Below are 21,677 nucleotides of genomic sequence, written 5' to 3'. Positions count from 1 at the left end.
CCAGAAAGACAAATGCTGATCATAATAAAGCTTGCAAGATCATTATCTTTGTGTCTGCTGCATCATCTATGCATTCCAACCCTCCATCACCACACCTGATCAATGCAGGACATTTGAAAACTTAAAAAAAAAAAACAAACCAACCTAATATGCTCAAATAACATCTGTCAGTTAATCCCATTAGTTCTTGAAAGTCAGACTCAAACATTTCACTCCAAGATTCTTAAATGGTGCCATTTTACATGGAATTAAGTAACCTTATTGCTACTTTTCTCTGGAGCCCATGGAACACAAATACGACCCTCCTTTGCAGGGTGATTTCAGTTTGCTGTGTACCCATGAAAACCTACGGTCCCTAAAGACTGGTTTAAGTGACTTTGCTGTAAGATATCCAACAGGAAATTATTTTAGCCTTTTGCCACCTAATTCCACGCAGTGTAGAACAGAACCAGTTTTTCCTGAGGTAAGTGGAGGACTGCTCTTACACAGAAGGGAGGGAGGAGGTTTGCAACCTGCTGGGCAGCACGTTAGGGAGCACATGGGACAGCAGGAGATTCCCTCTCCAAAGTGTCCCATCTCCTACCTAGGAAATGATGAAAACATCAAACAGCAATATTAAGTTATTTGAAATTAATAATAATGGAAATACTTCGGGGGTTAAGAATGGAGTTTTGCAAAATTAGCAGCAACGTGAACCTGAATTCACTGAAATTGTTAATGAGCCTAAGGTACAGGTGAGTCTTGCGCGTGCCAAGGATGTCAGGATCAGAGCAGGGAGGCCAAGTCTGGTGTTTGAAGATCCTGCCCTAGTCCGGTGTTTCCAAATGAAACGATCACGTCATGCAGAAATCCCCAAACGATCCAACATTTACGGTGTCCGCACTGCGACGTGTCGATGGAGGAGCCACCAGAAAGGGAGAGTTTGAAATCCTCGCAAGAAAGCAGAATATTTGGTGGCGGGGCAGGGAGCGCTCTGGGAAGCAGTGACGTGAGGGTCCCCATGGCCTCTGGCCCTGCTGACCCAGTTGGGATTTGATTTATGTGGGCTCGCAGCTGCCCTCGCTCCGACCCCAGCCAGGGCTGTGTGGGAAGTTGGTGTCTCGGAGCCCGAGCGCTGCTCTGCGGAGTGTCTGCAGCCTGGGGTGTGCACAGGAACTGATAAATAGGGAAAGGCCTGGATTGCTCCAGCTGGATCAGGGCTGGGACCAGAGCTGGGATCAGCGCTGCAGCCCGACAGACTCCCTGGGAGAGAGAAGCTCCCTGGAACCACCGTGAGTATTTAATTTCCTTCTCTGCATGCTCTGGGATTATAAATTGCTGCTCCAGCCAGACATCAATTTGCCATGTGAAAATATTTCGGGCATTGGTCTTTTTTTTTCCTTCTTTTTCCCTTTTTTTTTTTTTCTTTCTTTTTAAACATCTGACTAAATGAAAACAGAAGACACGCACTTTTAAATTTGATATCCTACTGCCAAGGGTTTGTTCCAAGAGTACTTCATTGGAGGGACAGAGGGAAGAAAAACAACTTTAAATTAAATTATTTGTTTCCCTTCCCAAAAGTACCTGGAAATCTCTGAGTTTCAAACAACCTCTAACCCCTTATTTTACAATGTATAATAATTAGAGCTTTGAAATGATTATTCATGGAGGTAACAATTCCAAAGGAAAATTTCAAGATAACTGCAACACAGTCCATTAGTGAAATAAGCCAATTCTTATTATGATTATTATATGACCAGGAGGGAACACAGTTAAGGAGCAGAAAAGGGGGATTGCTTGCAAGGGTAGCTTTGGGGAGCTTCTTGACACATTAAAACTGGTGGGAACAGACAAAACCTTAATAATACATATAATCTGCACACAGGATCAATTAAGTGATCTTCCCCTGCAAAATCAGCCTTTAATTAATCAAACGATTACTAAATTGCTTGAGTGAAGTTGAATATATCACCTGGCATCATGCATTAATGCCACTGACAGTAGTGAGTTAATATTTTCCTTTTTCAGTTTTGGTTTAAATTTTCACAAATAATAGAAAAAAAAATAAGCTTTGCATCCAGCAGCAAGCAAAGTACAGTGATTAACATCGAGAGTGAAACGTGCTCTCGAGTTCCACTATGTGATCATTAACGTGCCCCAAGGTGCGTCCAAATAGTTGGTGAAGACCTTCAGCTCGAGTTCCTAAAATTCCCTGTAAACAAGCAATTTCTCCATGGCTCCATTGTCAAAATATTTACGAAAGCAGCTGAAGTACTGTCAGTCCAGAGCCCTGGAAGGGCTCCCTGTGCCTCTGCTACATGAAGGATGTTTTGCATCTTAATAAATTTGAGAAGTTGATGATATGTTACTTTATGATATGGGGCTTTGTAGCAATAAAAATGATGAAAACCACATCTGTCACCATAAATAGCAGTAAATAGATGTACAGCACAGATTCTAGTCTGAACATGTACATTCTATTTATGGTTCTACTTTGCTTTTATCAATCAACGGCACTTTTTTTCTTCACGGTTTCCATCTTTTATAAATTGGTAAGTTTTTCAGCTGGGACTGAGAACTGAACTTGGCTGAATTTTTGCATTAGGTGGATAAGCAACCCCTTGAATTGACACACATTCTGGATTATATTGGATGTTTTTGATCAGTGGCAAAACTAAGCCTGTAAAAGCGCAACATTTTCCAATGTGCCTCAACAACCCCAAGTGTCGGTCACCTGTTCTTCTCAAAAAACACCATTCCCCACCTGGTCAGGATTTCACATATGAAAATTCCCAGCAGAAGAGGGAAAGTCAGAGAATTTGTGTGTCTTTACACAGATGCTACTTTTTTCAGGCCAGTGAAAGACTGAAAGGACTGAAGAGTCCCATCCTATCTGTGTTGGGATTCTACGGAACAAGGGATTGAAAAAATCATCTTCTTTTCTTTTCAGTTATTTCCACTTTTCAGGCTAAAGACCTTTATGTGCCATCTCTGGGAACATACTTAAATTTTTGCTTCCTTTTAAAGCACTCACACACAAACATCTGCTTATATTGTGAATGCACGGAAAAGAGAAAAACGGGCACAAACCATTCTGGTTTGGGAAGGGCACGACTGTAACTGCCCCAAACATCCAAACCTGTCATTCCAACCTTATTTCAGCTTTATCCAAGTTATTGTGTTTTGAAAATTACAACTGGGCCTGTGTGGTACGTTCTGCCAGGGGCTCCACAGCCTCTCTGTGCTCACACACCAGGGGTGAGGCACCATGGTCACAGTCACTCTTACAAATAATCAAAAGTTTTCCATCCTGGGAGATGAAGTTCCTTCCTTATGTATCTCACTCTGTTCTCTCTAGTTTTATTTTTTTAAAAAAAGCCCAGTGCTTTGTTATATCAGAAGAACAAGCTTGTCAAGAGTCAGAAAATCCAACACTTCCATGTTCATGCATAAGTCTCGTTTCAAGACAGTAGAGCATTCCCAAATAAGCACTGGATTTAAAATTAATAATAAATTAATGGAACATTCTCTTAATTTCAGTTTACAAAGTCTCATTCTGAGCTGGGAATGTTGTGGTTGCAACCAACCCGTTATTAGCCATAAAAGTCTGTAAAAAGGGCTAAATCCTTTCTCATACAATAACTGATTTGAGGAAACTTTGCCTAAGGAAAATTTCCTTCCAAAATTCGGAACATTTAATCAACTGACCACTTAACATTTGGTAATATGCACTTCATAGTCCCAATACACTGTTTTTATCACACAGAATCAGTGTAATTCTATTTCAGTTTCTATTCTTTTTCTATTTTTATTGAAAGAAACTACAGGAATTCAGAAGCGCATTTCTTTGGCAAATACACATTTTTGGGAAAAAATGTAGACTTTGCCCAGGCCAAATTGATCTAACTGATAAGGACCTCATGATTCAGTGAGTCATTCTGCTCTGAAACAAATATTTACTAGAGGAGATAACAAAAAACCCCAACATTCCAGCCTCGCTGCATCCTTTCACCTTCTGCTGACAACACAAAGCGAAAGTGTTCAGCCCCAAAGATACTCCTGTTTGGGGGAAGGGATGTGTGTCCTTCCAGGCAGGACTTCAGTTCAGGTTCCCTGGGATGATACATTCATTTCCTCAGTCACAGCAAGGTGCTGGTGTTGCCCAAACCCCATTACGTGAGTCCTTCCAGGAAGATTTTTAAACCCGAATTGCTGTAAATTCTGCAAGAGGCACATACAGAGAATACTTTTGCAGAGGAGGATTTTGCTTTGCTGTATTTTCCAAATACTTCCATGCCTTTTTTCATCTTTTCTGTTCTTTCTGTCTGCTCAGGCAAAGCCTGAGAGTGGTTCAGGGGCAAATTGGCTCATACAGCCCTTACTCAATGGGCATAGACTCAACATTTGTTTAACCAGCAAGCACATTCCACATGCACAGGGACAAGGGGGCAAGGAAAACATTTCCTACTAACTCCTCTAATTATGGCTACTCCATTACCTCTCAATTGCTCAGCAGTACCAGAGGTTTGCTCTGTGAATGTAAACCCAAACCCAGCTCTTAAATGTAAATCAGGCACTGTTTAAGCAAGGCAAAGCTGACTTTTACTGCATAAACAACTATTTACATGGGGAAGAACAGACATCCCATGCTGGCCTTTCCATGCTATTTTCCTTTATTTACTTGCTTCAGATCTGCACAAAGAGTGGAAGAAACAAATTCACTAAAAGCCCATTTTTGTGCACAAACAGGACATCCACACTAGTGCAGATGATCCAACTCATGACCAAAGCACGTTTTTTCTATTTAATCTTCCTGAACAAGAGAATTTACCAGGGATTAATTTGATCCCCCCACCGTCGTTTTGTGTAAAATTCAGAGCAAACCAGTTCTTCTACGACCTGGAGATTTAGGAATGGACTATCCTGAATCTCTACTACAAGGACAGTCCAACATTTTGTAGCCTCAGCGAGGGCGTTACGTGACTTTATACCTCCGATTTTCTAACAATCCGCAAACTCTTCCCATACTGTGGAGTTTTCTGGGTTTATCTCTGTGTCCAAACCTAGCCAGCAATTGTTTCTCAGGGGATGTTTCTCCTGCTGTCCCGTTTCTCCAGGTCGCTGTTCCGAAGCCAGCCCCCAGCAGGGGGGATGAAGCAGTGCAGCTGGGAGCAGGGCATGGCCAACACCTTTGTCACCGTGCCCGATGGGTATTGTCTCCCCGAGCCCATCCAGTACTACGGTGAGTAAAGCAACAGCTTTATATCCTGAAAATACAACAAAATGAACATCTGTGGGAATTCCCTCTTTTTTTTTTTTTTTTTTCTCTGTTTTAGTTTACCTTTAAAGCTCTTAGAAGCTACACCTCTGGCTGCCAAGCCTATACTGAAAGTATTGAAATGTGATTATTCCATGTAAACATTCCTGGTGCTGCCTCCCTTGGACTTGCATGGAGAAGGCACAGCTTTTATTGCAGTGCTCCAGATACACTATAAATAGATAAGGCATATTCTATATGTTACGGAACTATAATTGCAACAGCTAATTGGATTCTGGAAGAGTGAAGGCAGGACCTGAAGCCCATTGAAAAGAAAAAGAATTCCAAATTGCCTTGAGAACTGTTTCCAGTTTGGTTTTATAGAGATTTGAACAGTCCCAAAGGAAGAATGAAACACAATGCATGTTGTACAGGCTTGCTTTGGTACAGTTGTGTGTATTTAAGGGGAGCTGGATGAAATTAAAACTTAGGGAAGAGCACGAAGAAATTTCTCTGTACAATTCTGTACCTATGTTTTAGTAAAATGAAATTTCATAACTATAAAGACTTGTATTTTGGGAAATACAAAATAAAACAAGATCTGCTTTTTATTTTGTTGACTTCAACTTTAAGACTCCTGTCACAGCACTTTTTAGCACTCAGTGATTTCTAGACCATCTTTCTGACACTCTTGTGCAGCATTTTCAAAATGATGCCTGAGATACGCGTTGATAACTAAAATTTCACTCATTAAAACATTCACTTATGGAAGATATTTGACTGTAATGTGGACAGCAAACAACCCTCAAGTGTAAGAGCTACAGGCTGTATCATCAGTTGGGAACTGCTATTCAGTTACGTACTAACAATAGTCCAGTGGCATCCACATGACATTGTCCAACCATTACTGAGCCATTTTTACAACATTTAAGGTTTTACTTAAGAACATTACAGGTAGCACATTTACAAACAGCGTGTCAGTCTGCCCACCTGAAAATGCATTCCTCTAATAGCTGTGATATTAAATCTATGAGAAATGTTTAAACGTTGGAATAGCTGATGTTGAGAAATTCTCCAGGCTTTTACTTCCCTTCCGATTTTTCCCTGTGTTCAGACGTTTTACCGGAGCACATCAACTACCAGCTGCCAGAGCCGGATTTCCAGAGCGCCCCTTACTGCCAGTACTCAGCAGTGCCAGTTGCTGCCCCGGCACTGCAGTCCCAGCCCCCTCTGTCCCCGTACGGCACTTACGGCCTGGACCCTCCCTACAGCGACGGGCCCTGCGTGGGCAGCAGCTGCGAGCTGAGCAAACCCCCCTTCGTGGCTCCCCACGTGGATGACGGGGGGTACCAGGGGTTAAAGAGGCCCAGACTGACCCACTCGGTGCGGCTGAAGGGGCAGGAGGAGCTGTGTGTCGTGTGTGGGGACAAGGCCTCCGGGTACCACTACAACGCCCTGACCTGCGAGGGCTGCAAAGGTGAGGACCTGACCCAGCGCTGGCCCCACGACGTTCCTCACCTGTGATTTATGCAAACAGGTTTTGTGGGGGTTTCAGCTGCTTCTGCAGAGGGGTTTCATTTATCTAAGGAGCCCCTTATCCAGCACACTTACTCCAGATTCCCATTTTTACAGCATTTTTTGAAGAAATGCTTTCACAGTATATATCTGAGCACCTCAAGCATCCCATTTTTGCACAGATGACTCAATAAAATAGTCTCTGTTTAAGCAGGTGCTGATTTTCTCATGACCATTTATTATAGGTTTTCTTGAGTGTTATTAATTTTACTTATTATTAAAATTAAATAAAAGCAGGTAGTAATGACTTACTAACTATATTTAAGTTGTTATATTGGAGGGGAGGCAGAGGGGCAGCTCCAATCTCTGCCCTCTGTGAGCAGTGACAGGACCCAAGGGAACAGCTGGAGCTGTGTCAGGGGAGGTGTAGGTTGGATCTCAGGGAAAGGTTCTTCCCCCAGAGGGTGGTTGGGCACTGAACAGGCTCCCCAGGGCAGTGGGCACAGCACCAAACCTGCCAGAGCTCAAGAAGTGTTTGGACAACACTCTCATGCACAGGGTGGGATTTTTGGGGTTGTCCTGTGCAGGATCAGGAGTTGGGCTCGATCTTTGTGTGTTCCTTTCAACTCAGGATATTCTGTGATTCTGTGACTCCATGTATGGAAAACAGCATTTATTATCAGTCAGAAAGAACAAGACATATCTATGCTGTTAAAAAGTAAATTTAAAATCAAGGTAATGTTTCCATTTAAAAGCCCCAACCAAACATACCTGAAAGGCACTTTTAATTCTTTAAATCACTGAGAGACAAAGCTCCTTAGATCCCTCCAGCCATGACCTGCCCCTTGTTTGCAGGGTTCTTCCGACGCAGCATCACCAAGAACGCCGTGTATCGATGCAAGAACGGAGGGCACTGCGAGATGGACATGTACATGAGGAGGAAGTGTCAGGAATGTCGCCTGAAGAAGTGCAAAGCTGTGGGAATGCTGGCAGAATGTAAGTGCTCCCCCCGTGCTGCCTGCTTCACTAATCAACTCAGACAAAGCCTTTTCCAAAGTGAATCCCTTCTCATTAATTGACATCGGTCTAAACTTCACCTTACAGGCGACGCCTCCTGACTCGACCCATCTCTAATAAAGAAGACGATTTCCAATTGTAATTAATTCAAAATACACATATTGATGGCCACTTCCATGCCTTGCAGGTTTGCTGACTGAAGTCCAGTGCAAGTCAAAGCGACTCAGGAAGAATTTCAAGCAGAAGAGCAGTTTCCTTTGCAACATAAAGCTGGAAGATGAGGGACTGAACAGTAAGCATGTATCATCTACAACAAGATCTGGAAAAGTGGGATATTCTTCTATTTAAAATACCTCTTTTTACAATTTATCTTTACCCCAAGTCATTGTCACCTGATTGGTTTATTTTTTTTTAAACAGATCCCAGAGAAGATGGAACTCACCCCAGGGGAACATCAGCTTCTCGACCACATCGTAGCAGCACACCAGAAATACACAATTCCCCTCGAGGAAGCCAAGAAGTTTGTAGGTATCCAGCACACTCAGCCTGCATTGCTAACTTATTGTTGTCCCCAGCACTGTGCCTGGGTTATACCCAATGTCCAAACGCCCTTTCATGCAGCTACAAGAAACTGCGAGCGCCGAGGAGAGTTTTCTGCGGCTCTCCGAGACAGCCGTCGTCCACGTCCAGGTGTTAGTGGACTTCACAAAGAGACTTCCAGGTAAGTTCCTTACTTTGGGAATATATTACAGAAACCATACTGATGGCATGAATCCCCCAAAAATACAGGCTTTAAAAAAAAAAAAATGCTTTCAACTGATTATTTTTTATTTCCAACTCACCATTTACTTGTCTTGAGGATAAACGTAGAAGCTCTCGCTTCAAAACCTTGCTGTGGTTGGGTTTCTTTTCCATTTCTGATGTGGAGTGGAGGCATTTGCTGCGGGCACGTGGGACTCAAAATACCATCTTGGTTGAATTGCACATTCCCTGAAATCCAGTTTTGCAACACATCATAATCATAATCATCAAAATAAAAGCCAGATACTCCTTCAGAGGAAAAGGCAGCACAGAAGGGACTGCCCAGGTGCTCCTATTCACATTTTCCTTCGATAAGGAACAAGGGAACACGCAATTAAATCCACTGCATTTCAGTGGAAAGCTGGCAAAATGACACTTGACAGGGAGGGTGGTAATTTTTTCGTTGTAAAACTTGCTGACAAAAGTCAATCACCAGGTATTTGATGTAATTTAGCACTACTGAGAAAGAGCTGAGGGGGTGAGCTCTTTGTTTTCATGGTACTACATATCCTGCTTTGATCAGGATTAAGAAAAAACCTCTGAAGGTCCTTTGCTCTTGAATAGTAAGTGCAGACAATGAGCTTGTCAAAGGATGAACACAAATTTGAAAAAGATAATAATATATCAGTGAGTGAGGGGGATATCCAGTCACAAAGCAATCCAGCAAATTTATCAGATGCTAAGCCATGTGATATATACCAGAAATAAGGAAGAGATTTTGGATAAAGTCTTGCTTAGTCCTCAAATTTTCACATCTATCTTCCAAAACTGGACACTAAAACTACCCCCTCCTTTTTTTTTTTTTTTTTTTTTTTTTTTTAATTTTTTGTTTTTTAATTGTCCAAAGCCGGAAAGATCCCAACAGTCCTTGGTACATGCATCACTTAACTATGGCTCCTCCCTTCCAGTAAAGGCATTTATTAACAAAAAAGTCATTTTATCATCTCTTGTTAGGGGCTTAAAGGCAGCCCCAGCCTTCCCTGATTCAGAACATGTCCCTTTCTCTGCAGGATTTGAAAGTTTAGCCAGTGAGGACCAGATTGCACTGCTGAAAGGGTCAACAGTTGAGGCAATGTTCCTGCTATCAGCCCAAATATACAACCAGAGAATGAGCGAGTGCCAGCCATCCACAAGTGAGAGTAAGTTTGACTAAGGAGCTTTTCACTCACACCAGTAGGAGGTTCTGCCATTAAAAAAAAAAAAAAAACCCCACACTTCCATTCATTTTAATTCACCTGATCTCAAATAATTACCTCCCCAATCAGAGTGGTACTTAGAATAGTATCATTAATGACAACGTACCTTTTAAAGGCTTTTTATTCAAGGAACACAGTTTATTTTTTTAACAACTAAATGAACAGATTTCTGGTTTTCTCCCATCAGTTCTAAACAAAAAGCAACAATTTTGAGTGTTTGCATAAATTGTTGGGTGGATGGCTAATATTAGCTGTATTATATTTTTTTTACACCTAAATGGATCTGGGAAAAATTCCCACATTTTCAGCTATATATCTGCAAAGCAGATACACACATATATTTAAAGGCAGTTCAAGCTTGGCTGGAGACTGTCATCTATCTTGTTCCAGGTCATGCAAGACTTTCTGATCACGGGACGTGTTGCCACGTTCAAAGCCTTGACAAAAACAACATTTATTCCCTGGAAATGTCTCACAGCGAAGAGAGTCCAACCTCCACTACTACCACAGGTAATGGAAGTAGAATCTAAACACTGGGAATCTCAGAATCTAAGTACTGGGAATCTTTTGCTTTGCTGGCCACCGGGCTCCCTCTTCCTTGAGCTGCTCTGGTCACACACACAGGCATTAAATCCTCACAGGAAGAGGTGGTGTTTGATTATATCCCCGGATAAAGCCTTGAGCCATCTGTAAACCCAAAGCTCCATAGCATAACCTTAACACAACTTTTGTGACTGGTTTAGAATTTTTTTTTTTTTCCATCTTTAAGGCTTAACGGAGGAGTTCATCACCGCCCTGTTCTACTTCTACAGAAGCATGGGGGAGCTCAAAGTCACCGAGACCGAGTACGCTCTGCTCGTAGCCACCACCGTGTTCTTCTCAGGTAGGCTGGGGTGGTGACAATAAGCTGTCACTTTGCCTCCCCTTCGGGGGAATTGTCACTCCCTCAGGGGAGCTGCCACTTACCCGGGGGAAACTGTCCCTTAACCCCCTCAGGGGAGGTGTCACTTATCCCCTCAGGGGAGGTGTCACTTACCCCGGGATAGATGTCACTATCCCCTCGTGGGAGCCGCCACTTACCCCCTCAGAGGAGGTGCCACTTGCCCCCTCAGGGGAGCTGCCATTGCCCCCTCAGGGGAGCTGTCACTGCCCCCTCAGGGGAGCTGCCATTGCCCCCTCAGTGGAGGTGCCACTTGCCCCCTCAGGGGAGCTGTCACTGCCCCCTCAGGGGAGCTGCCATTGCCCCCTCAGTGGAGGTGCCACTTGCCGCCTCAGGCTCCCCCCCCTCACACCGCGCTCTCTCCCCGCCGCTCTCCCGCAGACCGCCCGCTCCTGAGGGACAAGCGCCACGTGGAGGAGCTGCAGGAGCCGCTGCTGTGGATCCTGTACAAGCACTCGAAGCTGCAGCACCCGCGGGACCCGCAGCGCTTCGCGCGGCTCCTGGGGCGCCTCACGGAGCTGCGCTCGCTCCGCCACGCCCACGCGGGGGCGCTGCGCGCGCGGGACCCGCGCCTGGCCGCGCCCCTGCGCGACCTCTGGGACCTCCACTAGGCGGCGCCAACACCCCCCCCCCCCCCCCCCTTTCAGGGGCCCACGCGCGCCCGCCCGCCCTGAGGGGCCGGGGGGGGCCGGCGGAGCTCTCGGTGCAGCGCTCCGGAGAAAACACGTTTAAATTGCCCTGAGCGCCGGGGAAGGTGCCCGCGGTCAAGCCCCAGGCGAGCGCTGGGCTCCCCGGGGATGTGTCAGGTGGATGGCGCGACCGCCCGGCTCTGGGTGGGGCTGCTCTGGAAGTGGGGGTGGGGGGGGGGGGGGGGGGGGGGGGGGGGGGGGCCCTTCCAGTGGGACACGGGGAGGGTCCCCAAGAACCAACCACGCACAGTGTCCTGTCCCTGGAAGGGTTCGCGGAAAGGCTGGACGGGGCTTGGAGCAACCTGTGACAGTGGAAGGTGTCCCTGCCCGTGGCAGGGGGTGGAACGAGATGATATTCAAGGTCCCTTCCAACCCAAACCGTCCTGGGATTCCACGCTGGCGTGAAAGCCCCTGCTCTGAGCTCGTTTCTCTGCACTCTGCCAAGATCGGTGCTGGGGGGAACACCTTGCGTTTTAATTTCAAAGACTTTTCCTGTTATTCTCTTATCAGGGCTGAAGGGAATCGTCTTCCTGCTCTGTGTTGTAACTGTACATCCCCAGCGATAAATCCACGTTGGACGTGGGTAATTCAGCACGGTGAGCAGTGCCCCACTTGGCTGCCCACACTGGCAACTGAAGTCTTGCTCTCTCACCGGATCAAGTGCGCTGTGAAAATGTTCTGTCATCACACCAAATTATGGGAATTCAACAAGCTGTTTTTTCACTTTGAGGCTCCTTGTGAAATATATTTGGATTCATTTGTGATATTCTGACAGGAGATGAGTTATGCTATTTACAAGATGAACTTCTGTGACTTAAAAACCTTGTAAAATGACATTTTCACGCTAAAACGTAATTGGATGTGGCTTAGAACTACCCATGGGAGTAAAGAAAAAAAAAGATCAGCTACTGGACTTTAAAGAAGTAATTTTGCTCACTGAGTCCTTTACCATGCATTTGTGCACAAATAGACAACAGCTGATGGGTTCTTGGCATCAAAAGCTTTCACTTTGGCCACAGTCTATAAAGCCAACTACAAAACCCCAAGAATTTGATAACCCACTGTGAAGTAAGAAGCAAATAAGAGAATAAGGCTTTGAAAACTTTAAGCAGTTGATTTATTAATAAAAAAAAAATGCTGTTTTCACATTAGCTGTACTTTTTTTTCTTTTTTCTTTCCTTCTGGATTTTATAATCCTCTTTACCAATCTACCATAAAGTAAATTGTGCAGGGGGTTAACAGATTTCCAGATGGTGGTTTTAATTTGCCGCTAGGTACCCCAAACTGTGGTGAAATCACTGATTCAGGTAAGACTAAAATAAACAATCACCTTGTGCATTCTTTTTTTTTTTTTTTTAAATATTTTGACAACTTGAGAAAACTCACATTTTGTATATCTTACTTAAACAGGAATTTTTAGTTGGAATCTGAGAGTGGCCTGGGGCTGTCACACCTGGGGCATTCACCTTTAGCACTCCTGGGTTGGTATCATCATTCCTCACCCATAATATTGCAGAAGGCTTCTGGCTTGTCTTTGGTGGTGGTGGTTTGCTGGTTGGTTGGGGTTTTGTTTGGGTTTTGTTTGTTTGTTTAACTTTGCCCTCAGCGTGGTGATTGTATATCTCAGGCTAACAGCACTTTCCAAAGAAATGAAACGGAACCCAGAGAGCTCTGTCCTCCGAGCCAAACAGCAAATAGGATTATGGAGTATTTTCAGACCATAAATGGAGATGGCTGGCATATGATATGCAACAAAGAGATTTGCTGTTTTAATCTGTGGTTGATAGGAAATGCTGCAGCTAATCCTAGGAAACAAAGAGAAGAGCAGTCGCCTGTGAATCCATAAATTTCAGAGATGGGAGCTGTGTTTCAGGCTGTTACAGGGACTTGAAACAGGCAGATTAGTTTTGAAAATTCAGCAGCCACGGGCTGTTTAAATGCAAAATCTGGCAAAATCACTTGTTTCTATGGCAGCATATCAGGATCTTACTTCCTTTTATCAGTGGAGGGCTGCAACAGGACAGGGTTGGAAATACTTCCTCTTTCAGCGATCTGATTGGTTTTGTCTGGTTTCCACCAGCTTCCAGTTCTCAGTTGTTTGCAAGTTTGGACATGTTTTTTTTTACCATCCTCAGTTCAATATATCATAGAAACAAGAGTGACCCTGCTGTCATGAGAAGCCTGCTCATGAGACCAGGAAGTTTTCAGGGTGTTGTGGTACTACCAGGGGCAGAGTGAGCAGGAATAATGTGTGATAATTTCTCCTTGTTCTTGCTTTTATCTTAGGCATTGGTCAGGGACAGGGAATCCTATTGAATTGCTGTCACATACGAGCTTTTGGTATGCACTGAATTTCTGTAGCCCATTGCAGAGACTCCTGGGGAATGAACCCAGGATTTTTATAATTGCCAAATTCCATTTACAGGTACCACTTGAAACACTTCCTGTAGAACATCAGCACACCGTCTTTCACTTAATGAAAGTGTAAAATCCCTGATGTCAGTGAATGGATTGGTTTAGCAAACATAAAGGTTAAAGATAAATAATTAACAGTGTGGCTGGCTGTTCCAGAACAGGGCTGCAAAGCTGATGGCTATAAAAACACATCAAAAACTTCTATCGCTGTGTATCTGCAGGTCAGCAGGAGGGCAGTGGAAGAAACGGATCCATAAGCATCAGACTTGTAATGATGGATTTTGGGAAACTGTATGGAAGAAGCCTCGGGCAGTCACAGATTGGGACACTGGACTGTGTTGTCCTGCCAGTCTTCTGTCTTGCTGCTCCCTGGAGGTTGTGGGATCTCACTCCCAGAGGGGTGAGAACTCCCAGTGCAGAGAGGTCAGTCGTGAATGAGCTCCATGGTGGCAGCCAGGACGATCCAGGAGGTTGTTTTGACGCATTAATAGTTTGGGTAGGGCACTGAAGGTGTGTGGGTGCCACCCTGGTGCTCTCCAGTGCCTCTCTGACAGGTGGTGCCAGCAAGGAAGAGGCAGCACCAGGAGATTCCGTGCCCATGTGAGCGTGGAGCTGAGCTGAGTGCGAGGGGCAGCACTCACATTAGTGCCAATCAGACTAATTTATTGCCCTTCCAGAGAAATGAATTTTCACACTTTTGGTCAAGTATTTCTGTAGTGCACTGAGGTGCATTCAGAGGCTGGGTAAGAACGTTGCAGGGAGTAAAGGCACTGCTGAGATTGTACTGCTCCAGGGGCTGATAATTCCCAACATTCTACCCAACGTTTCACCAGCCTGGGCTCTGCCTGACAGCTCTAAACCTTCCTGACAGAAGGGCTCTGGACAGATGGAACCAAGGACATTGCATCTCCATAATTGCTTTAACAACCAAATTTTTAATCACTGCAAAGAAGGAAATTGGGTTTGTGTGGCATGACCTATTTTATGTAACGTCGTCTTGACGGTCATTAGATATGTTTTCATCTGTTAATTCTTTGTTGCTCAAAGCCTGTATCAACTTTCTGTTATTTTACCTGGCTGGTGGCAAGTTACCTGGGTCAACACTCTCTCCTTAAACACTGCCGTAATATTAGCACTTTTTTTTTAAATGTTTTGATATTTTCTCAGACCTGTTGAAATCAGCATTAGCCAGCTAATCATGTTGAGTTTAAGATACTCCTTATATGATTTATTTAATAACCTTTGTCGCAAATCTCTGAGTTGATTGTTCAGCCACTACTTTTTCAAATTAACAAGTACTTGCTGAAGCTTTTGCATTTACTCTGCATCAACAGCTTGTCTTCATCTCACAGTGTCCCTCGACTTTACTGTTGGCCTCTGGCCTGGCAGAAGTTTATTTCCTACTCCCCAGCTTCCCGTGCAAGTGTTGTACATTTTCTCACTTCCAGCAGTGATTGTTGGTGGTTTTCCTCTTTTTTCTTGCTGTAGTTTTGATGGTTGCACTCTCTTTTTCATCTTCACCGTGGGACACTTTCAAGCATTGTTCTAGTTTGCTGCTGATGTTTGCAGACATTTCCCTAAATCTTGTCAAAGCGAATTCTTAAACCCTTTTTACCCTGATCTCAATCCCACCCTCCTTACCCCCCATTTTTCTCAAATCTGAGAAACCAGCACTTTGAGGAAGCAAAGAATATATGTCTTCGCACTCTGACCTGTTCTCTGCCTCTCTTCTTGTAGGGTGTGTTGAGACACTTCAAACTCAGGTGTGGGGGTCTCCCTGTCAGGTCCAGGTTACACAAATCCAGCTCCAACTGCCCCAAGCTGTGAATTCTTTAGAGGGAAGAAGCAGCTGTGAGTGCAAGGGTCACGTGTGATACCCTTGCTTTAGGAACGCTACTTTTTAATTCTTATTTTGAGCACTTTTGGTCCTCTCTAGGATTTAATTTTATGCTCCAAGCCCCATCCAACCTGGTCTTGGACACTTCCAGGGATCCAGAGGCAGCCACAGCTTCTCTCTGGGCAACCTGTGCCATCATCTCCCAGGTGTGCCAGCCCTGTAACCAGCAGAGTGAACGAGACATCATTAAACTTTAGCAAAACATGAGTGTAAAATTCATCATCTGTGGCTCAGGAGGAGTCAATTTCCATGCCAGCCTTCCTGCCATGATGTTGCTGTCCTATGCAGAGATTAAATTAATCAATAATAGCCACCTTTTTTTTTTTTTTTTTTTTTTTTTTTTTTTTTTTTTTTTTTTTAAAGCAGTGGTTAGTTTAAAAGCCCGAGGGGGGGATGACTGTTAAAATAATTAGATTTCCAGCTCCAGTTTCCAGGTTAGGATTTTCTGGACACGTTTGTTCCCGTCACATTTGCTTTGTTGTTCAGTATGAATTTTCAGTAGATGACTTTGTGATAAGAAAGCAGTAATTCAGATACAATTATATAAACAGTAAGATCAGCCTAGAATTAGGCTGGAGATATAAAGCACCTGCAGAGCTTGTGCTGGGTCACTGCCTCTCCCAGCTCAAGGCAGACTCAGGTTCCTGTAATAGGGAAGAATTCCGCTGACAAGAGGTTGTTCTTTCCAGACTTGCACTGTGGCAGCTCCAGGGTAAAGCAGACTGGGAAATGAATGGCTTTTCTATGGGGAACTGGCAGCTGGAAGAGACTAGAGTGTGATGGCTGGATGTTGGTAGACACTGTCATTTAAATTTTGTCATGCAGAGGCTCTGGAGTAGCTCCTGGAATTGTCTTGGAGCTAATCAAGGCTCGGGATCCCCCAGTAAGTGTGAGAAATGAGGTCGGCACAGCAGACAGATAAAGTGGGATCCGTGGAGCTGAACTCTTTGCTGGTGTTCTTTATTGTAATTTGCTTGAATCTGTTTTTAATTCTTGGCAGTGTTCCCATTTCATCACTCCTCTAAGCCAAGTGGAGATTGAAAAATCCAGTTTTATGCCTGATATGCACTGTTGTGTCTTTTACTCACCTGAACATTTTAAATGGTGCTTTTCTTAGGAAATTGTTTCTAAACCAGTGAGATTATTTTAATACTTCGGGTTAATTCTAGAGCTCACATTCTCTAGCATGTCACATTTTCAAATCCTTCATTTCCTGCTATTTTTCAGTTGTCACCATTGTATCACTCATTAGTGAGAAGTTCCATGTGATATGCTTTAGTGGGGGGAAGTTGAATTTGTTTTGTTTTAATGGCCTGTTTACCCTTTTCTTCTTTTTAGCAGTTGGTACTACTTCAGTTAAATGTCTGAGATTGGAAAAAAGTTGTCAGGCTGTAACTAAAAAATTAAGATTAATCCTAGCCTGTGACTGTCCTGACTGCTTCTGGTGAATCCAAGGAAAGAGCTGGGAGAAGTTTTACTCCCATTTTACTCGGGGCTTGCTTTGTTTGTTTGTTCTTCCCCATCTAGCATGAGGCCCTTCTTTGTGATGTCTCTCCTCTTTGGCCTGACTTTTGGACAAACAGCATCACTTTGTGCTCCTTCTGAGTACACGATCCACGTGGAAAAACGGGAATGTGCCTATTGCCTGGCCATCAACACCACCATCTGTGCCGGATTCTGCATGACTCGGGTACGAAGTGTTGCTCTGGTATTTCTGTAACACCACTGCAAACCAAGTGCCTGTTCTCCCAGCAAACAGAGTGTAAATGGCGTTAATTCTGAAAACATCACCACCATCACGTCTCCAAGTCAGGTTTTCGCAAAGGTGTGGATGAGAAATGCCAAGCCCCCAGAACTACGGAGTTGGTAACAGCAGTGGCACAGCACAGACCTGGCTGCTGCTGCCACTGCAGAGCCTCTGGGGGCAGTTTGTGGGGGCAGGATGGAAGAAGCGAGGAGCAGATTATACTTGGTCACTCTTAATTAATGTAAATGACTTAGATAGCTTCTCCTCCTGCTGCTGCTGTCCCAGCTGGCCGTGGGGACAGCTCTCCACACTGTGCTGGAGCTTCACTGCTCAACACAGCACCTAAAGTTCCCTTCCTTACAGCACTGGGAACACTCTGAGCCCAGTGGATTAATTAAACCACAAGAACAAGGTGAATGCATCTACGTGTGGAGAGAGCCCCGGTCACAAACAGGTGACCCGGCTAAGCACAAGAGCTTTGATCTCTGCACTTCCCAGGAAGTTTTCTGACACGCAAATGCTTCACTTCAACGACACATTTCCTCTTTTCTTTGTAGGACAGCAATGGCAAGAAGCTGCTCCTCAAGAGTGCCCTGTCCCAGAACGTGTGCACGTACAAGGAGATGTTGTACCAGACGGCGCTGATTCCGGGCTGCCCTCACCACACCGTCCCCTACTACTCCTACCCCGTGGCTTTGAGCTGCAAGTGTGGGAAGTGCAACACTGACTACAGTGACTGTGTCCGTGAGAGGGTCAGGACCAACTACTGCACGAAGCCCCAGAAGTTCTGCCCCATGTGAAGCTTCCAGAGGAGCGTGGGTGGCAGGGAGGGGGGGGGAAGATGCACTCGCTCTGCCCACGGCTGAACAGAAATAAAAGCGTCTTTCGTTGTTAGGTTTGCAAACTGGTGTGTGCAGAGATTCCTTCTGAAAGTGTATCAATCACTGCCTGTTTTAATTAACTGGATGTTCTGTCACCGGCTTAAAAGGGTCACAGGGCTGCAGGTTTGTGTTTTTAACCCACCCCAAATTTACTCTGGGGAAGAAGAAGGGGTGACTTTGTGGATGTGTAAACCTGTGCTTGTAAATCCCAGGTGTTTTCTTATGAAGAGATGCTCAAAGAGTTTATGTACTGACATATTTTGGAGTTTGATACTGATATATTTTGGGGTTCATATCTTTCATTTGTTATGTTTTGGAGTTAGAAAAAGGCAACACATACCCTTGGTATTGAACACTTTAATCAGATTTTGACATATACTTGCAGCCTTCAAAGTAGCAATGGTATTTTTCCATCTCTGTAATATTAGTTTTTTTGAGGCCTGTAGCTTCAGTGTTGTCAGCTGGGACTAAGCACATACAGTTCGTTTATCCACATTGTAGATCCTTCCTGCTGTTTTCCAGACGTGTTTATTGGGAATGCTTCTCCATGTCTCTGCACTAGTGGCATAACCCTGCCTTTCCTGCTGAAATACACTGCTTGAAAAACCTGTCTCTGTGAGCACTGAAGAATCACTGAAGCTTCAAACCTTACTCCAGGAGGGGAGTGGGATGCCCTCAAACTTAAAGAAAAATTCAGGAAAAGAATTCTTCTTCCACACCCAGGGCAGCTGGTCCCTTGGGAATGGGAAGGTGAGCTGAGCCCACCCTGTGTGCTGAACATGCACAGGTGAGAGGTGCAGAGCCAGGAATGAAGAAATAAATGTAAACTAACAACTGTTCCCTTTCCCCTGACGTTGTGGCTCCCAGGAAATTAGATATTCCATTCACCCTTTGGTTGGAATAGTAAATAAAGGAACCGAAATTCACAGGCTACGAATACAAAATTTAATTTCCTTAGAAAAATCTTGCTTCGAGCACTGCAGCTTCCGTGAATGTTCCTGGATGCTCCACTTTAGACACTTTCATTTTATTTTATCTGCAGCAAAGCCTCCGAGAAAGCCCAAGGGAACCTGCTGGGTGACCCCCTGGAGCTGGGGGTTGGACCAGATGAGCTGCTAAGGTTCCTCCCAACCTCTACGAGTCTGTGATAAAAGACATCATGTGTATAATTGGTGATGAAGAAATGCCTTCACAGCCAAGGGTTGAAAATTTAAACTCTCCAAACCCACGTTTAAAATTAACAGAAAATCCAGAGGATTTACAGGAGCAGTGGGAGGATCGATCCTTAACACCTACAGTTTAAACAACCCAGTTATGGTTAGATTTGTATGAGACTATTTCTACAGCTGTTTGAGCAGGAAATATTAATTACAATTAAGCTACAAATGGTGAGAAGTCTGGTAGTCCCAGTCCCAACACATCTAAGAGCTACCAAGCTCTCAGCAAAGAGCTGCAACATGAACTGCTGCTCTCTAGTTGGAGAAGAGCACAGGGAATGTCAGGGGGAAACTGGGAAATAGGTATTTATTGCATAAAGCAGCCATCATGCCAGCTGGTAAATGGCAAAGAAACAAACTGTTCAGCTTCAAAACCAGCCTGAGCCTTCTCGAGGTTAAAAGGGGCGTTTTAGCACAGGGAATTTTGAGTCTGTTTAACCCCGAGGGGGCGGCCCCCGGGCACGGACTCGTCTTGCAGGGACCCCCGTTCCACCTTGGTTCAGCCTGGAGAAGGCTTTGGATGACCCAATACCTAAAGGAAACTCACAGGAAAAACGGGGCAAAATTATTTACAAGAGCAGGTAGTGACACGACAAGAAGGAACGGCTCCACACTGAAAGAGAGCAGGTTTAGGATACTGGGAATGAATCCTTCCTGGGAGGGTGGGGAGGCCCTGGCACAGGTTGCCCAGAGAAGCTGTGGCTGCCCCATCCCTGGAAATATCCAAGGCCAGGCTGGACGGGGTTTGCAGCAACCCGGGCTGGTGGGAGGTGTCCCTGCCCGTGGCAGGGGGTGGAACTGGATGATCCCAAGGGTCGCTTCCCACCCAAACCATTCCAGGGCCCCCTGAAACGGCCCCGCCCCCGGCGCGGGCAGCCAATGGGGAGCGAGCACTGCCCGCGGTGGGCGGGGCCTCCGCGGCACGCGGGACCCTGAGGGGAGTCCCGGCGGTGCCGCCGGTTCGGATCCCGCCGGGCCCTGTCCCGATCCCCATCCCCATCCCCATCCCAATCCCGATCCCGATCCCAGTCCCGATCCCCGGCCCAGCGTCCCGCCCGTCTCTCTGGCCGAGAGCTGCTCCGTTCCCTGCAGCCCGCCCGCCGCCCTGGATGCCTCACCCTGAGCTGAGAACCCTGGGGACTCTGACGGCGCGCACCGAGTTCTCTCCGGGAGCCGCTTATTCCAGGTTATTTTTATTAGGAAGTTGTTTCAAGTTCAAGACACAAAGCCGATAAAACGCCACTTCGGAACACATCGTAGGGAAGTGAAAGCTAATTTCAGCCACAGAGTGAGTTTGTTTTCTCTCTCAAAGCAAGAAGCCGTAGAGGTAATTCTGCCGCAGACTCTGCAGCACGAACCGAAAAACGCCAGTTCTGTCCGAAACCACAATTTTCGTGTGCTGTAAAGACACACGCGTTATCCTGGAAGTGGTTTGTGTTTTGGAAAACCTCGTGGCTGGAGCACCAGTAGAGAGGAAGAAGATTGAAAAGCTTTATTTGTGTACATTTTCTCTGAACAGCTGTTAATCTGTGGCCTCCGAAGGCTGCACAGCGCAGCGTCTGAAGGCTCAAGATAACTCAAGTTCTTTTTCAAGACACACGAAATATGTTTAGTTATAAGACTATCAGTATCGAGACAAGTGAAAGGTGACTCTTCATGGTAGGGATGTCACAGGGCTGAGCTTCATCAGCCCCTGTGTGGTCTCTGCCAGGTACCAAAACTGGCTGAGCTTTCCTGGGGACAAATGAAGCTCCCACTGAGGTCAGTTAATAAAATTAGGCGAGGGAAATGTGAATAAGGGTGTTTAGAGACATAATAAGGGCATCGACAATTTACATCTTTATGCTTGAGAACAAACTGTTTGACTGAGGCGAAGAAGAAAAGCTGTGTGATGTGCTTTCAGAATTATCACCTGGAGGGATCTGATCTTTTGTCTTTCCTCTGAAATGGGTGCAAGGAACAGGACTAAATGGGTATTTCTGCTGCCTTAGGTGGCAGTCACTGGTGCAGGGAAAGAACAGCTGGGTTTGATGTCTCTTGATGAGTTAAAAAGACCTTCAGTTACTAAAATGCAGAGAAAACTGCTATTATATTAAGCACCTCACAACAGCAGGAAACAACAAAAG

General features: G+C 45.1%; 2 protein-coding genes across 6 annotated transcripts; both read left to right on the top strand.

Annotated features, from left to right (window-relative positions):
• The first annotated feature begins 913 nt into the window (after window positions 1-913).
• On the top strand, window positions 914-11,316 carry LOC114064415 (bile acid receptor-like). Of its 2 annotated transcripts, XM_027897424.1 has the most exons (11): window positions 914-1,283; window positions 5,109-5,221; window positions 6,351-6,713; window positions 7,607-7,747; window positions 7,956-8,095; window positions 8,188-8,292; window positions 8,390-8,489; window positions 9,580-9,708; window positions 10,156-10,275; window positions 10,535-10,648; window positions 11,087-11,316. In XM_027897424.1, the coding sequence occupies exons 2-11, from the start codon at window positions 5,131-5,133 to the stop codon at window positions 11,314-11,316; spliced, it is 1,533 nt and encodes a 510-aa protein (XP_027753225.1). In that variant the 5' UTR covers window positions 914-1,283; window positions 5,109-5,130. The 2 variants fall into 2 exon arrangements, with proteins under 2 accessions (XP_027753225.1, XP_027753224.1); XM_027897423.1 differs by lacking the exon at window positions 914-1,283 and having other exon boundaries at window positions 5,055-5,221.
• A 1,196-nt stretch (window positions 11,317-12,512) lies between these two features.
• On the top strand, window positions 12,513-19,133 carry TSHB (thyroid stimulating hormone beta). Of its 4 annotated transcripts, XM_027897433.1 has the most exons (5): window positions 12,513-12,701; window positions 13,530-13,628; window positions 17,234-17,396; window positions 18,011-18,272; window positions 19,058-19,133. In XM_027897433.1, the coding sequence occupies exons 2-4, from the start codon at window positions 13,567-13,569 to the stop codon at window positions 18,251-18,253; spliced, it is 468 nt and encodes a 155-aa protein (XP_027753234.1). In that variant the 5' UTR covers window positions 12,513-12,701; window positions 13,530-13,566; the 3' UTR covers window positions 18,254-18,272; window positions 19,058-19,133. The 4 variants fall into 4 exon arrangements, with proteins under 4 accessions (XP_027753234.1, XP_027753235.1, XP_027753233.1 ...); XM_027897434.1 differs by lacking the exon at window positions 12,513-12,701 and having other exon boundaries at window positions 13,316-13,628; XM_027897432.1 differs by lacking the exon at window positions 12,513-12,701 and having other exon boundaries at window positions 13,432-13,628; window positions 19,122-19,132.
• Window positions 19,134-21,677: the final 2,544 nt, after the last annotated feature.

This window comes from Empidonax traillii, unplaced genomic scaffold (genome assembly GCF_003031625.1).
Source record: "Empidonax traillii isolate 1590-97213 ecotype Southwest subspecies unplaced genomic scaffold, ASM303162v1 scaffold541:size654180, whole genome shotgun sequence".
In the NCBI taxonomy this organism is placed as follows: Eukaryota; Metazoa; Chordata; class Aves; order Passeriformes; family Tyrannidae; genus Empidonax; species Empidonax traillii.
This window is presented reverse-complemented; position numbering and strand designations above follow the sequence as displayed.